This window comes from Podarcis filfolensis, assembly GCF_964270895.1.
Source record: "Podarcis filfolensis genome assembly, chromosome: 6".
Taxonomy (NCBI): domain Eukaryota; kingdom Metazoa; phylum Chordata; class Lepidosauria; order Squamata; family Lacertidae; genus Podarcis; species Podarcis filfolensis.
Genome location: NC_139609.1, coordinates 27,480,177 through 27,500,859, shown reverse-complemented (window position 1 = coordinate 27,500,859; position 20,683 = coordinate 27,480,177). Strand labels below are relative to the sequence as shown.

Genomic DNA, 20,683 nt, shown 5'->3' with positions numbered 1-20,683 from the left:
CTGGCCACATGACCCGGAAGCTGTACACTGGCTCCCTCGGCCAATAAAGCGAGATGAACGCCGCAACCCCAGAGTCGGCCACAACTGGACCTAATGGTCAGGGGTCCCTTTACCTTTACCACATTCACTTAATAGAAAGATTGCCTTCTCTTTAAAACATGAGTAATAGAATCGTATTTCTAATAAACACTAATAATTTTTAAAGTTGGCAATTCCTAGCTTGCAAGCAGGTTAGTTGTTTTGCGAGGTTCTTAAAAAAAAATTAAGGATGCACAAATTGGTCAGTTTTTATTTATTGCTCGTTTCCCCACATTTCAGCATATATATATATATGCCCTCCCGAAAAATCAGCAGTCTTTCAGTGTGCCGTTTTCCTCACATACACATTTTTGCAGACAATTTCTCCTAATATAATGAATTGTGTATACTTGTTTTTGCTAATATGGACATTGGTTAGTTGGATCACAAAAGCTGGAGAAGTGTGCATTGCAAAAGATAGCTGCAGTTTGGTTCATGTATTGTTTTGGGAAGGGCAAATTGCGTTAAAATACAGGCCAATCCAAATTTCTCCTCCAGCCCTATTTCTTTATGTGCCTTGTGCAGATTGTTGCCTCACTGTACTGATTCTCCATACCCTTAACAGTATAAGGAAGTTCTTCTGTATAAATATACCCCCCCGTTTGTCTATTGATGAAAGGATTTTATTATAATGCTCCATTGATACGACATCTTTGAAGTAAGCTCTTTGCATTTGTTATCTGTGATAGCCAGCAGCTGACAGACACAAAAGGGTTGCCTTTCTCTTGCAGGAGAAATGGCCAGGTGTAGCTTGGACAGTGTGTGTGGGGGGGGGAGACAGACCTTTAATTCTGTTTCTTTGTATGCAGAAGGCCGCAGGTTCAATCCCTGGCATCTCCAGGTAAGTCTGGAAAAGACTTGCTGTCTAAAACCCCGCAAAGCTGCTTTCAGCCAGCATAGACAGTCAGGAATCAGCTGGCCAATGATCTGACTCAGTAGAAGGTATCTTCCTATGCTCCTGAGTCCTGAACTGTAGAGGTGTGTTTATAGGTAATGACCAGCACTTTAAATTGAGCCTGGAAATGGAGCAACAGCCAGTGGAGCTGATTTGCAGATTTCAAACACTGGCTCTGGGCAAAACTTTTGCTGCTCCACTTTATAGCAGCTAAAGCCCAGTCTCTCTCTCTCTCTCTCTCTCTCTCTAATTTTTATTAAATTTCCTGTTTTACCATTTAGAAAATTCATTTAAACAACCTTAAAATATCAAATACCCTTCTTCTCTTTCTATGGTTCATTTTGCAAAGCATAAATCCCTGCATATTTTATATAAACTAAGCCATCCAGTATTCCATTATTACTTTGATCAAAACTTATTTACACTGTTGAATTTATCTTAATGCTGCCAACGTTTTCAAGCGTACACAATTCCCCCCCCCCATTTCGTCAATAAACATTTTCCAATCTTCTTTAAACGAATGTTATTCTTCTCTTATTCTATAAGTTGGATCCGCAAGCTGTGCATATTCCATCAGTTTAAGTTGCCATTCTTCTTTGGTTGAGACCTCACTCGATTTCCATTTTGGGGCTAACAAAACACGGGCCGGCATAGTGGCATACATAAATAACCCTGTTGCTGTATCGGTGTCCTACTGATCAAGTACCACTTCCTTCCTGTCTGGATTAATGAAGGGGGATCTCTACACGCGAGAAGCCGTTGGCAAGTGAGTTACTTTAAGAGAAAGCTGGTCTTAACGTAAGAAGAGACCTGTTGGATTAGGCTAAAAGCCCACGTACTCCAACATCATGTTCTCACTGTGGGAAGCTAAATCATAGAACTGTAGAGTTGGAAGGGACCCTGTGGGTCAACTAGTCGAACCCCTTGCAACACAGGAATAGATTCTGCCTGTGGAAAGCCTACAAGAATCAAACTAGAAAGAACCAGACCATATAAACAGCTTTATCGAGTTAGAGAGACCCAGTTACCCTGTTTAATGCAAGGGAACAGTTTTTCGTCCCTTCAGCTGTGAGCAATATCAATACCGGGCTTGCATATCAGAAGTGAAAAGTGAAACCATCTCTCCCCCCCCCCCGCCCCCGTGCTTTTGCTTTCATGCTTTTCTGAAAATAGCCAACCATTATTGTGATTAAATCAGGGCTCGGCTGGGCTGCATGAGGTGAGCCTGCCAGCAGTGGGAGCAGTCAGCTAAGTTAACATTTGGTTGAACTTCAGTACTTGCACGATGATGGGTTGAAAACGTTTGTGCGTTGGGGTGGTGGTGGTTGTTTTGCAGCATTGATTCAAGTGTATTGCCTGTAAGTGTACAAAACACACACACATGAATGAATCATTTAGTTTCATTTGCCATCAAAGAATAAAAGAACTTGCGTCAACGCCGGGCTGTGAACCCATCAGCATACCCGAATGAGATTTTAAATAAAACATAGGCAGCACTCGATCTGCAAAATTCATCTTCGCTGTAAGTAAAGGAGCTTTGGGGGGCACTTAAAACTGGACTCCAAGTAGCCTTTGTTCTTTAAGAGGATTCAGTATCTGTTAAAGCAGATGTCAAATATGAAAATCGAAATGTAGGCCAATCTGTTCTTATGATTCAGCGAAGTAAATGCAAGCCTGTCCTGTTGGTAAAATGTGGGTTTTGGGGTGAATAACGACACAGGTTTCCCCCCTCCTTTGCTATTCATAGGCCAGTATTAAAACATCTAGTGTAAATATTTACTATTAAAAATAAAAGTTTTGCAGAGCAATCTTAAATGGGGCCAGAGAGAACCAGAGCAGCAGAGTGAACATTGCATCTGAAAGGGTGGAAGGTGGGGGGGGGGGATTTATATATATATATTTGCAATGTGTGCAGCACAGCTAGGTGGTCTGTAGATTTAGATCCCTTGGATCTAAGACCTCAGACGCCCTGCCCCCCGAACACCCTATTTTTGCTGGCTACCAGCAAAGAGCGACCTGTTTGTAGGTCAACAAGCGAGCAGAGAGGGGCCTATTGAGCATCCTCAAGCACACCAGCTATCAACATGGAGGGATTAGGACTGCAGCCTTGGATTACTTTTGTTCCGATAAAATTGGCTTGATCGGGAATTTCAAATGGCGTGAAAACCTTGCGCTGGGTCTGCCCTTAAACATGCTGCATGTGGATGTTGGTAAGCTAGATGCTCCCATTCAAGACCAGCCATCAAATATTCATGCATTCTAATGGAAAATCTTCACTCTAGAGGCACCTGGGTTTTTTTGTGTTTTTTTTGCTTTTAACACGATTCTCCCTGCCACAATGTGTGTTTTGTCGAGCTTGCATTTAAAACTTAAATGCAAGTTACAAGGGAAGACTTTTAAAACTTAACTCCCGATAACAAAAATGTCCGAAGGAGGCAGTATAATAATTGGCGATCGGTCGATCCGAATGTGAAGATTTTAAGCAACGCAACAGAAGCATTGGAATATGGCTGGGGTGTGTGTGTGTGTGTGTGTGTGTGTGTGTGTGTGTGTGTAAGACATAATACAATAAACGCAATGAGAAGTAGAACAGAATTAAGCATAAATCAGTGAAAACTCGTCAAATGACATGATTCTCAAATCCAGCTGAGCCGGCTATTTAACTAGATTTTGATTTCCATCAAGCCAGTTTCAAGATGTAGTTTTGTTGATAACTATTTGCCTTCATGTAACGTACAAAAATAAAATTGAGATAACTGATAAAATCAGACTTATCCAGTAACTTAATGTGATTTTTTTTTTAAACAGGGTACCACTTTTTTTAAGAAAAGCAGATCAGTATTTCCTTCCAGTGCCTTATGTCAGAAAATAATTAAACAGATAATGAGAGAGATCCTTCCCCTCAATGAAACCACAGTGGCAGAAGTTTATGTTGTATGATATTTTTTGCTAATCTGACTTCAAGGACTGTAGGAGGCACTAATTGGAATCTAGGAAAGGTTCTTTCCTTCCTCAGACAGAATTCATTAATTTTAAGTAATTGATTATCTGGACCTGGTTCATATTTAAATAAACTATACCAGTGGAATATCTTTACTGATGCTACTTCTACACTATACATTTAAAGCAATATTAAAACACTTTACACAGTCATGGCTTCCCCCAAAGAATCCTGGGAATTAACAGTTTTGTTACATCTCCTTTTCTTTATATACATAGAAACTTCTGGATTAAGGAGGTTTCATATTAGAAAAACTCGTAAGTTTTAATCATAATTTTATTTGGTATTTTATATGGTTGTCTTTTTGCAATTTTCTAATACAAGTGATGATGGCACCCTTCTGATGTGTGAAAGCTCCGCTGCAAATCTGGGATACGGCATTTGGCAGATTCGCTGCAGGTTTGATTCCCATTTATCTTGATCCATACACAGAATCATGTGAATGAGTTAACCTTTCACCACTTTGATGTACTCACTAACAAAGTAGTAAAGAGCTCTCAACTGGCAGGATGGTAGTCCTATTAATGTGGTTGCAATATGCACACATGTTCTCCAGCAGTGTGGATCACTCCATGGGGAAACTGATTACACGGAGCATTGTGTGTGTGTGTGTGTGTGTGTGAGAGAGAGAGAGAGAGAGAGAGAGAGATCCTTTTGTTCTTTCTTACAGCACAATTTTAAGCCATGTCCACTCAGAAGAAAATCAGTTTCCCCATGGAGCAATCGACACTGTTGTTGTTGTTGTAGTTGTTGTTATACTTCGTAATAGCACACTTTTCACCAAATACATATTCCTCCTATTACATCACACATTTCATCTATTATGCATTCTTCTATTTCATATACAGTGGTACCTCAGGTTACATACGCTTCAGGTTACAGACGCTTCAGGTTACAGACTCCGCTAACCCAGAAATAGTGGTTCAGGTTAAGAGCTTTGCTTCAGGATGAGAACAGAAATCGTGCTCTGGCGGCGCGGCGGCAGCAGGAGGCCCCATTAGCTAAAGTGGTGCTTCAGGTTAAGAACAGTTTCAGGTTAAGAACGGACCTCCGGAAAGAATTAAGTACTTAACCCGAGGTACCACTGTATTAACCACCACAAGCAGTTCAAAAGGCCACAGATAGCTCTTCTGCCAGGCCTTTGGCTAATAAAACGGTGTTTTGGACTAGCACCTAAAGATACGCAATGAAGGCACAAGGAGAGACTCCTTGGGGAGAGCATTCCACAAACAGGGAGCCCAGCACACAAAAATGTCTGCTCTCCTATGGCCACCTTCTGGGCCTCTCCTGGAACAGAGCTTTAAAATTTCATAAAGGAGAACAAACTGCTTGCAAGATGTCAGTACCATGGGTTGCATTGACCCTGCACTGGGGTAGGGAAAGCTGCCCTTCGCTCAGGCCCACCGAACAGTGAATGGTTAAGTCAGGTCATAATACGATCATGTGGATCCATTCTGAGTGAATGCACAGATTATCGTGGTCAGTAGCTGCTACAGTAGGATTCTACATAGCACATCACTTCAAATACAATTAGATAAAGGAAATTAACGAGCTATGGGCGTTTGAATCAGAAAACTTCATTCAGGAATGAAGGCTATGATGGTAGACAAGGAGGTCAGAATAACATTACAATAGGCCTTTTCATTGCTTTCAAGGCGCCAGATTGTGTAGATTAATGTAAATCACAAGAGTCTGCGCTGATATAAATAATGTCATTCATGCAGTTATCTGTGACTGATCAACCAAATAAACCAATTACATGATGAAATATTTTTAACATCTCATGATTTGCTTTACTAGCGGTTTCCAAGGACTGTGCAAGTTCTAGAGATCATGAATACCCCCAAAATACAGATTAGAGCCCAATCTCATAGTAGCCTAGCCAGCAATAGAAACCCCTTCTTTGCTCTGATGCTGAAACACTCAGAACACCAGGGCTGGTTTAGCAAAAGTCATGGACTTCAATGTGCTGGAATGTGTGTGAGAATGTGTCACATGCACACTAAGTATGTAAGAGGCTGGGAAAGGGAGGGAGGCATAAAGGGCATAAAATAAATCTATAACCACATTCTGGAGTTTTCGAAATGGCTTTACCTTGCCCCCAAGCTACGGGATTCCCTCTTCACAGAGACACATCTGGTACCTTCATCCTTTACCTTTTTGAGACCTAAGATATAAATGTTTTAGGACCCGGCTTACTCTTCTGATTGCAGATTTCTTTAGAATATCAGCCACAGGGCTGTGAAGATTAGCTAAAGATGGGTTGGGATCCTCTCACCACAATATTCTCAGAATCAGAATATTCAGAACTAATTAACAATTTAAGTCAAACAGATATCCAGCATTAATGGAAGTCCATTCGACACGCTTTACACATATTTCTTTATTCATTTATTTTATTAGATTTGCATACCACCCTTCATCCAAAGATCACAGGGCCGTTCACAACATAAAAGTACAAAATGAGAACACAAAATATATAATGAAACAAAAGCAAAAGCAAACCAATAAACACACACACCGCACACATTTAAAATGACATATAATACATTGCACACACTTTTGTAAAGCAACAAAATCTTTAATAAAAATAAAATAAAATAAAATTACATATAATGTTAATCGGCCAAAGGGAGACGGGAGCCTGCATTGCTGTGCAAAGTTAGTTACACAAACCCGTTTATTTCAGTGGGCACACATAGCTCTGCACAGAATCAGGCAAAAACAAAAGGGAAATTCAGAAGCCGAAATCATCAGAAGATCTGCCAGAAGATCTATGCAACAAGTAAGGAGCTCAAAGCTTCCATACATAGCTATAGAGACGGAAGAGAAATCTATTAACTTAGCAGGTTCCTACTCCGAGGGAGCTTTCTGAAAACCAAACTGTTTCTCAGAATGAGGCTCAAGCTGCAAAAAACCCATAACCTTTTGCGATGCCTCTTGACCTGCACGTAGTTGGCAACTGAAAGGGCAAAGAAAAAGTAGCTGAACTTTGTGCGGAGAAATGAGAAAGCAGAGCAAAATTAGGCAGAACGTTTCCAATAAAACTTCTACGGCTGACACAGTTGGTGTTAGCTGGTTGTGCACTGTGTATTCCAATTGCCAGTGCCAGCCTCTGGGACCAGTTCTCACTGGGGCAACCTACGGGACAGTCTATCAACAACGTGCAACACCTTTGTTGAAAGTGCTACGCTGGTTGCCAATTTGCTACCGAGCTAGATTCAAGGTTTTCCTACTGGGTTATAAAGCCCTATATGCATCCGGGCAGGATCTGAGAAGCTGCCTCTCTCCATCCATCCCACTCTGGTCACTCAGAGGTGTGTGTGGATGAAGACCTGCTAATGCTGCCACATGTCCCTGCGGCGAAAGTCTTTTAAGTGTTTTAGCACCCGTTCTTTGGAATTCTCTTGCCTCAAAAGTGAAGCAACGTCCGGCATTCTGCTATTTTTGATGTTTGTTGGAGACATTGCTTTTCTCCCACACTTCCTCAAATCAATCAGTTTTGTTTCTGTGGTTTTAAACACTTGCTGGTTTTCAAGTTTTTGTTTTTGAAATAATTTTTATTTGATTTTACAAGTGTCGGAATTATAACAATACAAAATACAGATCCATATTTAGAGATTTCTCTGAATCTCCAGACTTCCCACCCTCCCCTCCATGAGTCCTATTGTTAACCTTTTCAACTGCATATTGTTTCATAATCCATATTTTATATCTCTCCATATTGTCCATGATATTTGCTACATTGTGTTATTAGAATTCTGCTAATGTTTTCATCTGTCTACAATGGTGTCCTAGATAAATTATATTTTTCCCCATTCTTTATTGAAATCTTCTTGGTTCCTGAGCTTTCCGGTCAGTTTTGCCAGTTTGGCGTATTCCAACAGCTTGGTTTGTCATTGCTCTCTGGTAGGGACTTTGTCTTCTTTTCGTCTCTGGGCTAGTAGCATCCGTGCGGCTGTTGTCACATACATAAAGTCTTTTCTGCTCTTTTGGGATTTCAGTACCTACAATTTCTACTAAAAAAGCTCCTGGTTTTTTTATATAAAGGTTATTTTCAAATTTTAATGCTGACTTTTTATGTGTATTAGGTTTTATATTCTATTTCGGAACACTGCTTGAGTATTCCCTAAATGGAGGGCACTTTATAAATGTAGGGGGGGAGAATGATGTCTCTTCCATACAAGTGATGTCTTTAACCAGTGGGTCTCAAACCTTTCCCAACATGCAAAGACAGGCTCCAGCAGATTGAGCAGATGAGACAAATAGTCCAACGGTCAAGAAGGTGTTTTCTGCACGTGCTGTAGAGGGAAGTGAGGGGCAGGTGGGGCTTGGGGGAAGGGAGCCCATTTGGGAGAAAGAAAACTCGGATCCCAAACTTCCACTGCCTTGTGGGATATCTTCGGGAGAAGGAAAAGCTAAGGAGCAAACCCTACACAGATCCAAATGGCTGGAGCATCAACTTACCTACACTGTAGAAGTCTGAGAATGCTGCCGAAAGCCTTGTTTTATTATTTTAGAGGAAGAACCTCTCTGTTTTATTTCTCCTCATTATCAAATGTGATCTCGTTTACCTCTGAAAAGTATTCTTAGTTTCTTTTCTCTCTCTGGACTCTATGTCTGCTCTATTCCCGTCACTCTGCTAAGTTCAGCTGCGCAAGAGTAAATCTTTGCGCTAATTGAACAAGAATCTTGCTACTTTGGATAAAAGCTACCGGATTTCAGCCTTCTAATCCCACTTACTTGGGAGTAAACTGCCTTGAAATCAGTAAGACTTACTTTAGAGTGGACTTGGTTAGAATCACACTCACTTTGGCTCCAAAAGCCCAAGCACTCCTGCCTTTCCATATTGTGAAAGCATTTCAACCCCTCAATCATTTTAGTTGCCATTTTCCTGGTTCTATAATATCCTTTTTCCAGGGGTTGTTGCCCCCAAAGCAGTACACAGTATTCCAAGCAGGTCTATATCATTGATATAATAGTGGCATTTTGAGACTGTCACTCATGGAAGATCTCAGGAATGGCGCTGGGAGCAGCCCAGGTGACTTTTATCTGAACATCCAGTCTCTCCTCCACCTGTGGCTCAGGGGTGCCATGGAAAAAGCAGAACTTTTAAACATTAAACAAGACGCAGGATCTTTTTCATGACAACCTTTTAACATGATTAAGTCAAGGCGCGATGGGTCATTTGGGGTTTATGTTTCACTCTGCTCCTTGGGACGCTTCTAATGAATGTCACGATGTCAGATTTCAGATGCGGAATGTGCATTTTAAGTAAGCAGTTCTTAAGAAATCTTCCCCCGTCATATTGCTTAACTGTTGTTGGGCAAATGATTTATTGAAGCTCCCGAGGCAGCAGAACATAGACTGTAGGACTGTTGTTTTTGTCTGTGTATGCGTTAAGGGCTACACTGAATTATTTTATTGTAAGTGCGCACTGATACATCATGCCTTGCGCTCGGGGAGACATTTTCTGTATAATCACATTCCATTAAATATTTAGCTTTGAAAAAACAAAGTCATGATATTTGCTAACTAGCCTGGCATTGTAGGACTGCTAGAGCCGTCTGTAGCGGCTCATTGGATGGGGCAAAGCCATACACTAGCTTCCTAGCAGGTGGGTCTGTGGTTTACTGGGAGGGAGCTGGCGAGGCAGGAGGAAAGGTCAGTACGTTGCGCAGGATAGACTAGGCTGGCGCGTTTGCATGGCAAGGGACCTCCCTGCCACCTCCGAGGAACAGTGACCCACTTGCCACCTAGCATTTTCACCCCACTGGACGAGACACTCCTGCTTGCAGTCCTACCTGCACCTGTGTCTTCTTGAACTTATTTGGACTTGAAACTGATAGAAGACTGTGCTACATGGCAGCAGTAATGATGATGATGATGATGATGATATTAGTAGTAGTAGTACCCCGCCTATCTGGCTAGGCTTCCCCAGCCACTCTGGGTAGCTTCCAGCAGAATATAGACAACATAATAAAATGTCAAACGTCAAAAACTTTGTGATACAGAGCTGCCTTCAGGTGCCTTCTAAAAATTGTGTCGTTCTTTATCTTCTTGACATCTGATGGGAGGGTGTTCCACAGGGAGGGCGCTACTACCCAGAAGGCCCTCTGCCTGATTCCCTGCAACTTCTCACAGTGAGGGAACCACCAGAAGGCCCTCGGTGCTGGACCTCAGTGTACGGGCTGAACGATGGGGGTGGAGACGCTCCTTCAGGTATACAGGGCTGAGACTGTTTAGGGCTTTAAAGGTCAGCACCAGCACTTTGAATTGTGCCCAGGAACATCCTGGGAGCCAGTGAAAATCAATTATGACCGGCGTTATATGGACCCGGCGGCCACTGCCAGTCACAAGTCTAGCTGCCACATTCTGGATCTTTCTCGTACTTTGAATAATAGAATTGTAGAGTTGTAGTAGTTCAACTGCCTGCAATGCAGGAATATTCAGCTGTCCCATACGGGGATCAAACCTGCAACCTGGGCAGGTTACCAGCGCCATGCTCTAACCAACTGAGCTATCTTACCTAGGAGTAAGTCCCACTGAGCCCTCACTTACTGTAACACAAAGTTGAACTGCGGCTTGGCTTCTGGCAGCACTGCAGGAGTGGACAAGGGCAATGTGTCCGTGATTTTCATCCTATGCTACTGTCACTCTAGTCCTGTCTTGGGGAAGGCTACAGTCCTATACACATTTACCAGGGACATCCTTTGCTGATCAACAGGGCATACTTCACTGTATGTATATCAGTTGCTTTTATTATATCAGGACAAATCCAGTAATTGCAGTATAATCTGTGGGTTGGACTGAGCAATGTGCATTCAATTCTGCACGGATGTAGTCTGGTACATCGGTGTTAGTGAAAATAACCTTCGCTGCAAAAGGTCTACAAGATTTACTTTCAGGTTTTTAAAGGGGGGGGGGGAGAATTAAAATATTCTAATACTAGAGTACTTGAGTGCATATTATTACCGCACTGGCAGATTCTGCTTACAGGGAAAGTATTTTATAAAAAGCTAGGGATTTATCATTTCTGCATTTTGTTAGGGAAGAGGGAGAATTGCAAATGCCGTTCATGTTAACCAGCTGTCGCTTAATAGCTTGCTTAATAGTAGCCCGGTGCTGCTGCTTGTCTTAACATGAGTTTTCACTCAGCTTTTTCTTGTGTAGCATCTGTGGAGTAGGCAGCTTAATAGGAGTCTGCCGTTTGGATGTACTCTTGACACTCTAGCTTTTTCTTAGCTTTGCCAAGGCCTATTTGCCATATGCTGGATGGAAGGGTATCAAGGCTGCACTGCTTTCTCGTCTGTGATCTGATGCATGGTACATTTTTTGTTCTTTAGTGCAAACCCAGCACTTGGTTTCTCTGCGTAGGTGGCCGCCTATAGGCAAACCTTGAATTATTGCCTTACTACTTAGAAGTAATTGCGGAGTGGGGTGGGGGAGTTAGATGATTGCAAAGGGAAAGGGAGAGACATTTCTTAAAGCCAAGGTCGCAACATGCTAGCTCAGTTAGCTTTCTGCCCCCACTGCCCTATAGCAGCGCCGGGGGGGGGGATGTTAGCATTGGCATGTTGCAGAGAATTCTGGAGAGCCATTTAGGATGCCCACTCAATTCTTGATGATGAGCTGCCCCTTGGCCTCACATGAACTGAAGGTGTGCCCTAGAACGTTCCCATGAATCCTCTGTGACTGCACAGTACAGTGGGGATTCAGTAGAGGGGGGCGCCTCAGGTCCAGGGGCCAAAGCTGGCCTCTCTGTATAGGTTTCAGGACTTTTCCTGGTCTACACTGCCTCCTCAGCCACAACCGTTCTGCCCAGGCCACATTCCTCACTGACTCAACTTCACAACCCAATTTTTTTTGCCGGAATGTGTCCTTGAATTTTTACATGGCTTCTTACTTGCCCGGATGGAGGACAGTGTCAGGGCAGGTGCCCGGAGCAGATCAGCAATGACTCACATGGCTTCAGGGAGCTCTTTATTCAAAGAAACCAGTAAGCTCAGGAGGCCAGGCCTAGGGAGCACAGCAACTCTTCCTGGTGGAACTTGCCCCTATGAGGCAGTTGCAAGGACTGAAGGTCCTCGCTTTCCCACAGCTCCCTAAGGCTCCTCTTACCCTGGTTCCTTCCCAAGCAGTCTGAGGCTCTTTTGTCTTGTCTGTCTTTGCTCTGCTCTCTTCATACCTCTTCAGGTTCTGGGGGACCAGGGGAAGGGGAGCTTATCACAGCAGGAGGGGGAGACCCCCTGGCTTCCTCACCAGCCTGACTCATTGCTACCTCTTGGCCCCCTTTTTCCTCCGCCTCTGCCGCTGATTCTGGACTGCTCTCTGCCACAGCCTCTTCCTGCTCACTAAACCCTGTTGCCTCTTCAGCTTCCTACACCCCCTCCTCCTCCCAGTCTGCTCCCTCTTCTACTTCTGACCACTCATCGTTGTCCTGCCAGCAACCCCCTGGCTCTGAGTCTTCTCCCCTTGGGGGTCCCCTGGGGGTTCCCCAGCTGGTGCCTCCCACCACTCCTCTGCATCCAGCCAGCCCATGATGGATAGAGAGAGGTGCCCTGGTGTGTCTAGAAAGTAGCCTAGCAGGCAAAGGTAACATTTACACCCACTGCACCGTCTGCTTTTGCCTCTGGCCCTGCCTGTCACTTTCATGTGGCCCCCAGAAGGTTAACCAGTAAGGAAAGTGGCCCTCAGTCTGAAGAAAGGTTCCCTATCCCCGATTTCCTACCTTTCATTCAAGGAGCTTAAGCCACTGTACATGGTTTTCTTCCCACCCCCATGTTATCCTCACAACCACCTTGTGAGGCAGGTGTGGCTGCCTTTGAGTGGGCCAAGGTCACCCAGTAAGCTTTGTGGATTTCAGCTTGGGTCCCACCCACTCAGTCCAACATTCTTAAGCTCTACGCCAGCCTGGTTCTTCCAAGTAAGCTTATCCATTGCTGATCTCCCAGTTGAGAAATTCCTGCCAAGCTTCTGAAGAACCCCCCGAGTTCCCTCAAACACAGTTTGAAAACCACTTCCCTTTGGTGTCGTGGTCTCTGCCAACATGGGCAAAGCTTGCTGCTGAAAGGGAGGTGCCTGAATCAAAAAGCTACTAGTTAGGGAAGGGTGGAAAGTTTTGGAGGGCTGCTCTGAACCTTTGGGGTCTGCGAAAGTGGCTTCATGGACAAAGCATTGCAGATGCCTCTGATCACTCGGGGTGATGTTAGTCCAATTGCTGTTGTGTTGGGATTTTTTAAACTTTAGAATTGAGGTTCATATGAAATGATGAAAACCTTTAACCTGCTGGCAGCTTTACCGTTCTGTGTTCACATGTGACAGACTGGTTTTTCTTCTTACGGATTGACATTTTACCTCCTGAGTTCAACACCTTTTTTTAAAAAAAAGCCACACACACGTACAGTGCTATTAAGGGAGGAAATCAGCGGTGGGTCTTCTAAAATAGTAACAAGATTTTCTTCTCGTCATTCTGAGCTTCATAAAATGATATCTTGAGCTGCTTATCTGTTGGTCTGACCATTGCTTCTTGCTAAGGCTCTTCCAAAGCCTGATTTGGGATGCTTCAAGGAGCCAAGGCACAGCTAAGAAAATGCACTGCTCTGATTGCCTCTCACTCTCTCCCCATTGATCTGCCATTTCCAAGAGTTATTTTATCCATATTTTATGTGCCCATGGGCAGTGGGTAAAGTTAAATTAAATAACCATCTGAAAGGCCTCTGTTCTGTGGGGAGGTTTCCTGGCGTTTTGTAGAAATCATGAAATGTAACAAGGCAAGTTCAGTATATTTATCAAAACAAACAAACACATACACAACTTATAGAATCGTAGAATTGAAGAGTTGGAAGGGACCATGAGCTTCATCTAGTTCAACCCTGTTATGCAGGAATCTCAACGAAAGCATCCATGACAGATGGCCATCCAACCTAACTGGCCTATAATTTCTGACCACCACCCAATCCCTTCTTTGTTACAGTGACCACTTTCAAATCCTATGATACAGAGGCCGATTTTAGTGACAAGTTGTATATTTTTGATGGAACTTCAGCAATTTCACATTTGAGTTCTAAGAACTCTTCAACAGATACTCTCCAGACCCTTGCTGGTCAATAAGACCTCAAACTTGTCACAAATATTTGTCATTCATCAGGCTCCCTTCCTGGAAGAATCAGTTCAGGCACAAGTATCAGCCCTGTGTCTTCTGCGGTGAAGACAGATGAAAAGATGCATATCCTTGTGTGTTATCTGGGTCCACTGTGCACAATTATTGCCCATGACTTCTTAAGCACAAAAGGTTGCATGACTCTTCTGTTTTGGGACCTTGGTGTCAAATATCATATCCTAATGAATAGTCCTGGAGCATTATGTGTGGTTGCACTGACTTGCGTCAGGAATTCCCCCTGGATGTGCTTCTGCTGGTTTAGTAATTGTATTTGGCAAGGGATATATTTGATGTTTAATAATTACTGGACTTTATTACAGTTTCCTCTGGGTTATATGAAAGGGACTATTTTCTCCCCTCTCTCACACCCTATTCGGAACTGTAAATATGTATATTTTAAAATATTCAACATCGTGTTTCAGGTTGTCGCAAAACATTCCCATCTTTGCAAGTTCCCAGCACAGCCAAGGATATTCGCAGTTCCTGGCTACTTTGCTTGAAGAATTACACTTCAAAAATGAAGATTTTGAAAGTTTAACAAGAATATTCAGAAGCGATAGTCTTCCATACTGGTAAGTTCTTCTTTCGTTCGTGCCCCATCTGCCACAACTTCATCTTGTCTATGAGTGGAATCCAGCTGGTTCCATGTGATGACAGAAGGGGATACTTTTGCTAATGGAGGGATAGAGGTGATTTTTGCTCCACGGAGGGAACATCCAGAGCAGGGTAGAAGGTTGTATGCAGGCTTGCAGTAAGAAGAGCAAATTGGCAAACAAAACAAAAAAAAACACCCACCCACCCCAAAACCTTCCTCCCCCTGCTCTTCTGTGTTTGAAGGATCCAAAACCCTTCCATAAGCACAAAGATCTCAGTTGGATTCCACCCAGTGTTATTAAAAATAAAAGCACGCTGGTTGCATTGGAGGGGTGAGAGAGGAGGAGTTGACGCGGAAATGACTGGGACAGAAAGATAAGATTATTGCTTATCAAGATGGTTCCATTTGTCTCTTTAACCTTGTGTGATCACTAAAAACACTTAATAAACACCGCTTTGGAATGAGTTAGCAAAAGCCTTCAATTTAAGGCAGAGCATCACTCTGGTCAGTGCTTGTTTGGCCCCAGCCAAAGCATTCCGTTCAGTTACATGTTACCACATTGTAGGAAGGATGTGGACAAGCCAGAGGAGATTGAGAGGACAGGAGTGAGGTGATAAAAAGGTTTTAAAACAGAAGATGCATGAAGCAAGATTGATAGGGCTCAAGTATGTACATATTCAGGCCACAAAAAGCTGATTTGGCAGGAAGGCAAGATTGCAAAAAACCCAAACTGCGCACACATACACACACACTTATTTATTTTTGCAAACGGCTCTTTCCACTGACACTGAGGGAAGTAGGTTAGCACCACAAGCCTTTATGTGTTTACAAGTTTCCCTCTGGTAGATTCCAGTTGAAGGGAAACAAATGATTTGTGTGATTTCTCCCTCATTCCAGAGGCATGACGGAGGAAAGGGAGGCCTTTGATGTTCCTCTCCTGGCCTGCCCCAGTATGGCGTATTTTTGGCCCCTCCAACACCGCAGCTCCATCTTCACGGGAGCACCAGCTGTTAACTTTTGTTCAGCATCCTGGAAGAGGCTTGCAATTTCAGATCTCCCTCTCAGAAGATTTTATTTCTCTGCCCTTGCAGATTGTTATCATTTAACATAATTCAGTATTTATTTACTGTTTTCTGTTTCCATGTATAGATGACCTTTTTCACACAATTAGGGCTTGATACTTTTGGGACATTACAGATTAAGAGCGAATTTTAAATTTTAGAGTTCATATCAAATGCCACCGAATCAGACGGCATTCACCGGATTAAGCATATCACTGCAAATGAAACTGTAATGCAGTAGGTTTGATCATGATGCTTTCATGACATCGATGGAACTTTTCCTTGTGTCTTTTATCTGCAGAATAAGTTGACCATCATGCGCTTCTTTTTCTATGCTGAAATTGGATCAAGATGTGAAGTGACACTGCCAAACAAATTAAATTTAAGTACACCAGATGGGGAAAACAACAAAAATAAAACCTCATTGGTCGAGTTTGTATGAAACAGTGGTATGAACGAAGGCTGATCTGTAATTCACCATTGAATTTAACACAACCGTTGAATACATCAAGCCAAACTGAAGCTCTTGTATGATGAATATTTTTCATCTTTCTCATTTCTTCAGATAAGGAGGCTACGCTAAGATTTGGACACTGAGACAGATCATCTTTCCGGGTCTTTCACTATTTTCATCAAGTTGCCCTAATGGAGGGGTGGCTGTCCATATCCTATTGGACTTCACCTTCTATTAGCCACAGCCATCATGTCCTTTGTTCAGGGATTATGGGAGTTGTAGTCCACCAACATTTGGAGGGCAAAAGGTTCTTCATCACTATAATGGAACACCAACATTTTGTGTGTGTGGCCGTGTGCCATTAACTTCCTAAGGAGATTGTGTCATTCAGCATTTCTGAAAAATTAAAACAAATCCAAGGTGCATTTCTTTGATTATTTTTTTCCAGAAAGAAGTGCCTTAGTAAAGTATATCAAAGAAACATAATCTGAATTGTCATTGCAGTAGTCACAAAATAATATAACATCCTATGGTTATTATGATATGGAACTTCTTAATAAAGTGCTTATTTTGCTTATTTATTTACTTAATTGTTTGATTTCTATCCCACCTTTTTTTCAAGGAGTTCCAGAGAAGATCCATGGTTCTTCTCCTCTCATTTTATTTATTGGAGTACTTTATCACCAAGCACCCTATCAGACTTCGTTTTGCTCTACGATGGTATTGTACTGTGGAGGTTTCCATCCTCAGCTTTTAAGATTGCATTACAAAATCCCTGATTGCATCTTCAGAAACCAGAGAGCACCCGTTCCTTTCCACAATTATGTTCCACGTAGCGTATTGCCTTTACAGTATCTGCAGTTAGGTCAGCTGCTTGGCAGTCTACTCTGCTAGCACAATCCTGCTTCTTCCAAATGTGTTTTGAGGGGCATCCACAGAAGGGTGTCTGAGCCTGAGAGTGCTGGGCAAGATCTATAGAAGAGCAGAATAATATTGTTGTTTTTGTCAACTCCCAAGCCCTATCTTTTCATTTTTTTTTTTTAAGATATTTTTATTAAACAATTTTTTATATAACAGAAACAAGACATACATAAACAAACATTCAACAATAATAAAACAAAAAACACGTACCACTTCATAACCCAATTTCTAAACCTTTCTTCCTCGACCTCCTCTTACTTCCCGTTTCTGTATTCCAAATTCTTACAGTTTTTCAGCGAAATCTTACCTTATTTTATTATAAATTTATGCTAATCACCCTTATTCTCTTTGTCATAATCATTACTAATAGTAACCATTTATTTTAGTCCAACATCATTCTAACTGTCTCCAATTTTATAATATTTCTTTAAATAGTCCTTAAACTTTTTCCATTCTTCTTCCGCCGCTTCTCTTCCCTGGTCTCGGATTCTGCTCGTCATCTCTGCCAGGCTCATATAGTCCATCACCTTCATCTGCCATTCTTCCAGTGTGGGTAGATCCTGTGTCTTCCAGTACTTTGCGATGAGTATTCTAGCTGCTGTTGTAGCATACATAAAGAAGGTTGTATCTGTCTTTAGCACCCCCTGGCCGACAATACCCAAGAGAAAGGCCTCTGGTTTCTTGGGGAAAGTATATTTAAATACCTTTTTCAGTTCATTATAAATCATTTCCCAGAATGCCTTAATCTTCGGGCATGTCCACCAGAGGTGAAAGAATGTGCCCTCCTTTTCCTTACATTTCCAACATTTATTATCAGGCAAATGGTAGATCTTTGCAAGTTTGACTGGGGTTATGTACCACCTATAAATCATTTTCATTATGTTTTCTCTTAAGGCGTTACACGCCGTAAACTTCAACCCAGTGGTCCACAACTTTTCCCAGTCAACAAACATGATGTTATGACCAATGTCCTGAGCCCATGTAATCATAGTTGATTTAACCGTTTCATCTTGTGTGTTCCATTTCAGCAGCAGATTATACATTTTTGACAAGTTCTTAGTGCTGGATTCTAACAGTTCAGTCTCTAGTTTTGACTTTTCCACCTGGAAACCTATTTTTCTGTCTAATTTAAACACTTCATTTATTTGATGGTAATGTAACCAATCTCTCACCTTCTCTTTTAGTTTTTCGAAACTCTGCAATCTCAGTTTATCCCCTTCCTTTTCCAAGATTTCCCAATATCTTGGCCATTTCGACTCCATATTTAGCTTTTTCACTGCCTTAGCTTCCATTGGTGATAACCATCTTGGAGTCTTATTTTCCAACAAGTCCTTATATCTAACCCAGACGTTCAGCAGTGCTTTTCTGACAATATGGTTTTTGAAACTTTTATGCGCTTTAACCTTGTCATACCACAAATATGCATGCCACCCAAAAATGTTATTAAATCCTTCCAAATCCAAAATGTCTGTGTTTTCAAGAAGCAGCCATTCTTTAAGCCAGCAGAAAGCTGCCGCTTCATAGTACAATTTAAAGTCTGGCAGGGCAAACCCCCCTCTTTCCTTTGAATCCGTTAATATCTTAAATTTTATTCTGGGCTTCTTGCCCTGCCAGACAAATTTAGATATATCTTTCTGCCACTTCTTGAAACAGTCCATTTTATCCATTATCTGCAATGCTTGAAACAAAAACAACATTCTTGGCAATACATTCATTTTTATAACTGCAATTCGACCTAACAAGGAAAGCTTCAAGTTTGACCATGTCTCTAGGTCTTTTTTCACTTCTGTCCAAGTTTTTTCATAATTGTCTTTAAATAAATTCACATTCTTGGCTGTCATATTCACACCCAAATATTTCACTTTTTTAACCACAGTCAACCCCGTCTCATTCTGAAACCTTTCTTTTTCAGTCTGTGTTAAATTTTTCTCCAATACCTTAGTCTTTAACTTATTCAATTTAAATCCTGCCAATTGACCAAACTCTTGGATTATTTCCAAAACTCTTTTCGTACTAGCTTCTGGCTCCTGTATTGTAAGTACCAGGTCATCTGCAAATGCTCTCAATTTGTATTGTTTAACTCCGACCTGAATCCCTTTAACCAACTGGTCCCTCCTGATCATATTAAGCAAAACCTCCAGGACCGATATAAAAAGTAAGGGGGAAATAGGGCACCCCTGTCGTGTCCCTTTTTCAATCTTGAACTCTTCTGTTACCACATTATTTACAATTAATTTTGCTTTCTGTTCAGAGTATATTGCACCTATACCCAAGCCCTATCTTTTCACCAGGTCTTTATTTTTACATTTCCTGTCAGCTTAGCAGCATGATTTTTACAGGTTTATTTTAGGCTCAGTGCTTAGTCTTCTACAACCATTTGAGCTTACATTAAAAAAGTAAGTGTTAGTCTTGTAATCTTTTAAGAGGATGTATTTGTATCTGAATAATAAATCCATTTAACACACACACACATCCAATTTCAACTTGTTAATTGCTGGAACTCTTAACTTGACTGCCCTTTTCCATCTCCACAGGTTTGGGGATTTTTTGGTGGGGGAGGGGGATACGGGCTTTGTTTTCCCTCATTTGCTCATAAGGTGGAGTCGGTCGAGGTGCTATTTTCCTTTACAGTCCTATTATTCAGAAGGCAAATTGAGACAGGTGAGAATGTACATTTTTTACTTTGGGGGACAAAGTCCCATTTACTACAAAGATGAGATTGTCTAGCATAGGTGATCTTATTTCTAAGTAGGAAGTGCTGCCATTGGGTGCAGGCCGAACACGGAGAATCCTCATGCTTAAAGTATAGATCTTCGGGAGAATCAGCTCTAATTTTATAACTTTTTTTTTAAACCAACTTTTCCTGGCTCCCTTGCCCCCTCCCAGGAATTCAGGTAGTCACAGTTTGATATCCCAGGACCTCCACATAGGGTCAAGGGCTCCCAAGCTTTATGAGTACAGTCGTACCTTGGAAGTCGAACGGAATCCATTCCAGAAGTCTGTTCGACTTCCAAAACATTCAGAAGCCCCGTCGGACATTTGGCTTCCAAAAATAGTTCTCAGACCAGAACAGTGACTTCCAGGTTTGCGGCGTTCAGGAGCCAAAACGTTCGAGAACAAAGCTGTTTGGAAACCAAGGTATAACTGTACAAGGATTGCTTTTTAACTTCAAAAAGGTTTGCAGACACATAACCCCATTACAATGCTAATTTTTATAATTTTCAGCTCAGTTAACAGAGGGGAAAGTAATGCTATCTTGACTTTTTCCTTCGATTAAGGTACTATGGGCTTTCTTTTCAGCCAGAATTCACCGGAACCCATTTCTGGCACCTCTCAGGTGGGCGCCATTGCCGCCATAACCTATTTTTCTAGAAAAAATAGCACTGGGCACAAGACCAAAAAAAATGTTCTCTGATTCCGCCCACTTTTCTTTCCCTAGTTCCCATCTCAGTTTGCCATGTCTTTTGTAAGGAAGGTAGACTCGAATGAAGAACATGCAAAAGAAGAAGAAATTGG

General features: G+C 42.0%; 1 protein-coding gene across 3 annotated transcripts in view; it reads left to right on the top strand.

Annotated features, from left to right (window-relative positions):
- The window catches only part of RPAP2 (RNA polymerase II associated protein 2), a 51,382-nt gene extending 34,559 nt beyond the window's left edge, over positions 1–16,823 (top strand). The window contains exons 12-14 of one of the 3 annotated variants that reach the window (XR_014549637.1): positions 14,559–14,708; positions 16,094–16,215; positions 16,261–16,823. Coding sequence is in view for 2 of the 3 variants with exons in the window: in XM_083620665.1 (XP_083476791.1) it covers positions 14,559–14,708; position 16,094 (151 nt within the window). In the remaining variant the exon portion in view is untranslated. Of the gene's footprint in view, positions 1–14,558; positions 14,709–15,628 lie in introns of all 3 variants that reach the window. The other 2 variants (XM_083620665.1, XM_083620666.1) reach the window with 2 other exon arrangements.
- Positions 16,824–20,683: the final 3,860 nt, after the last annotated feature.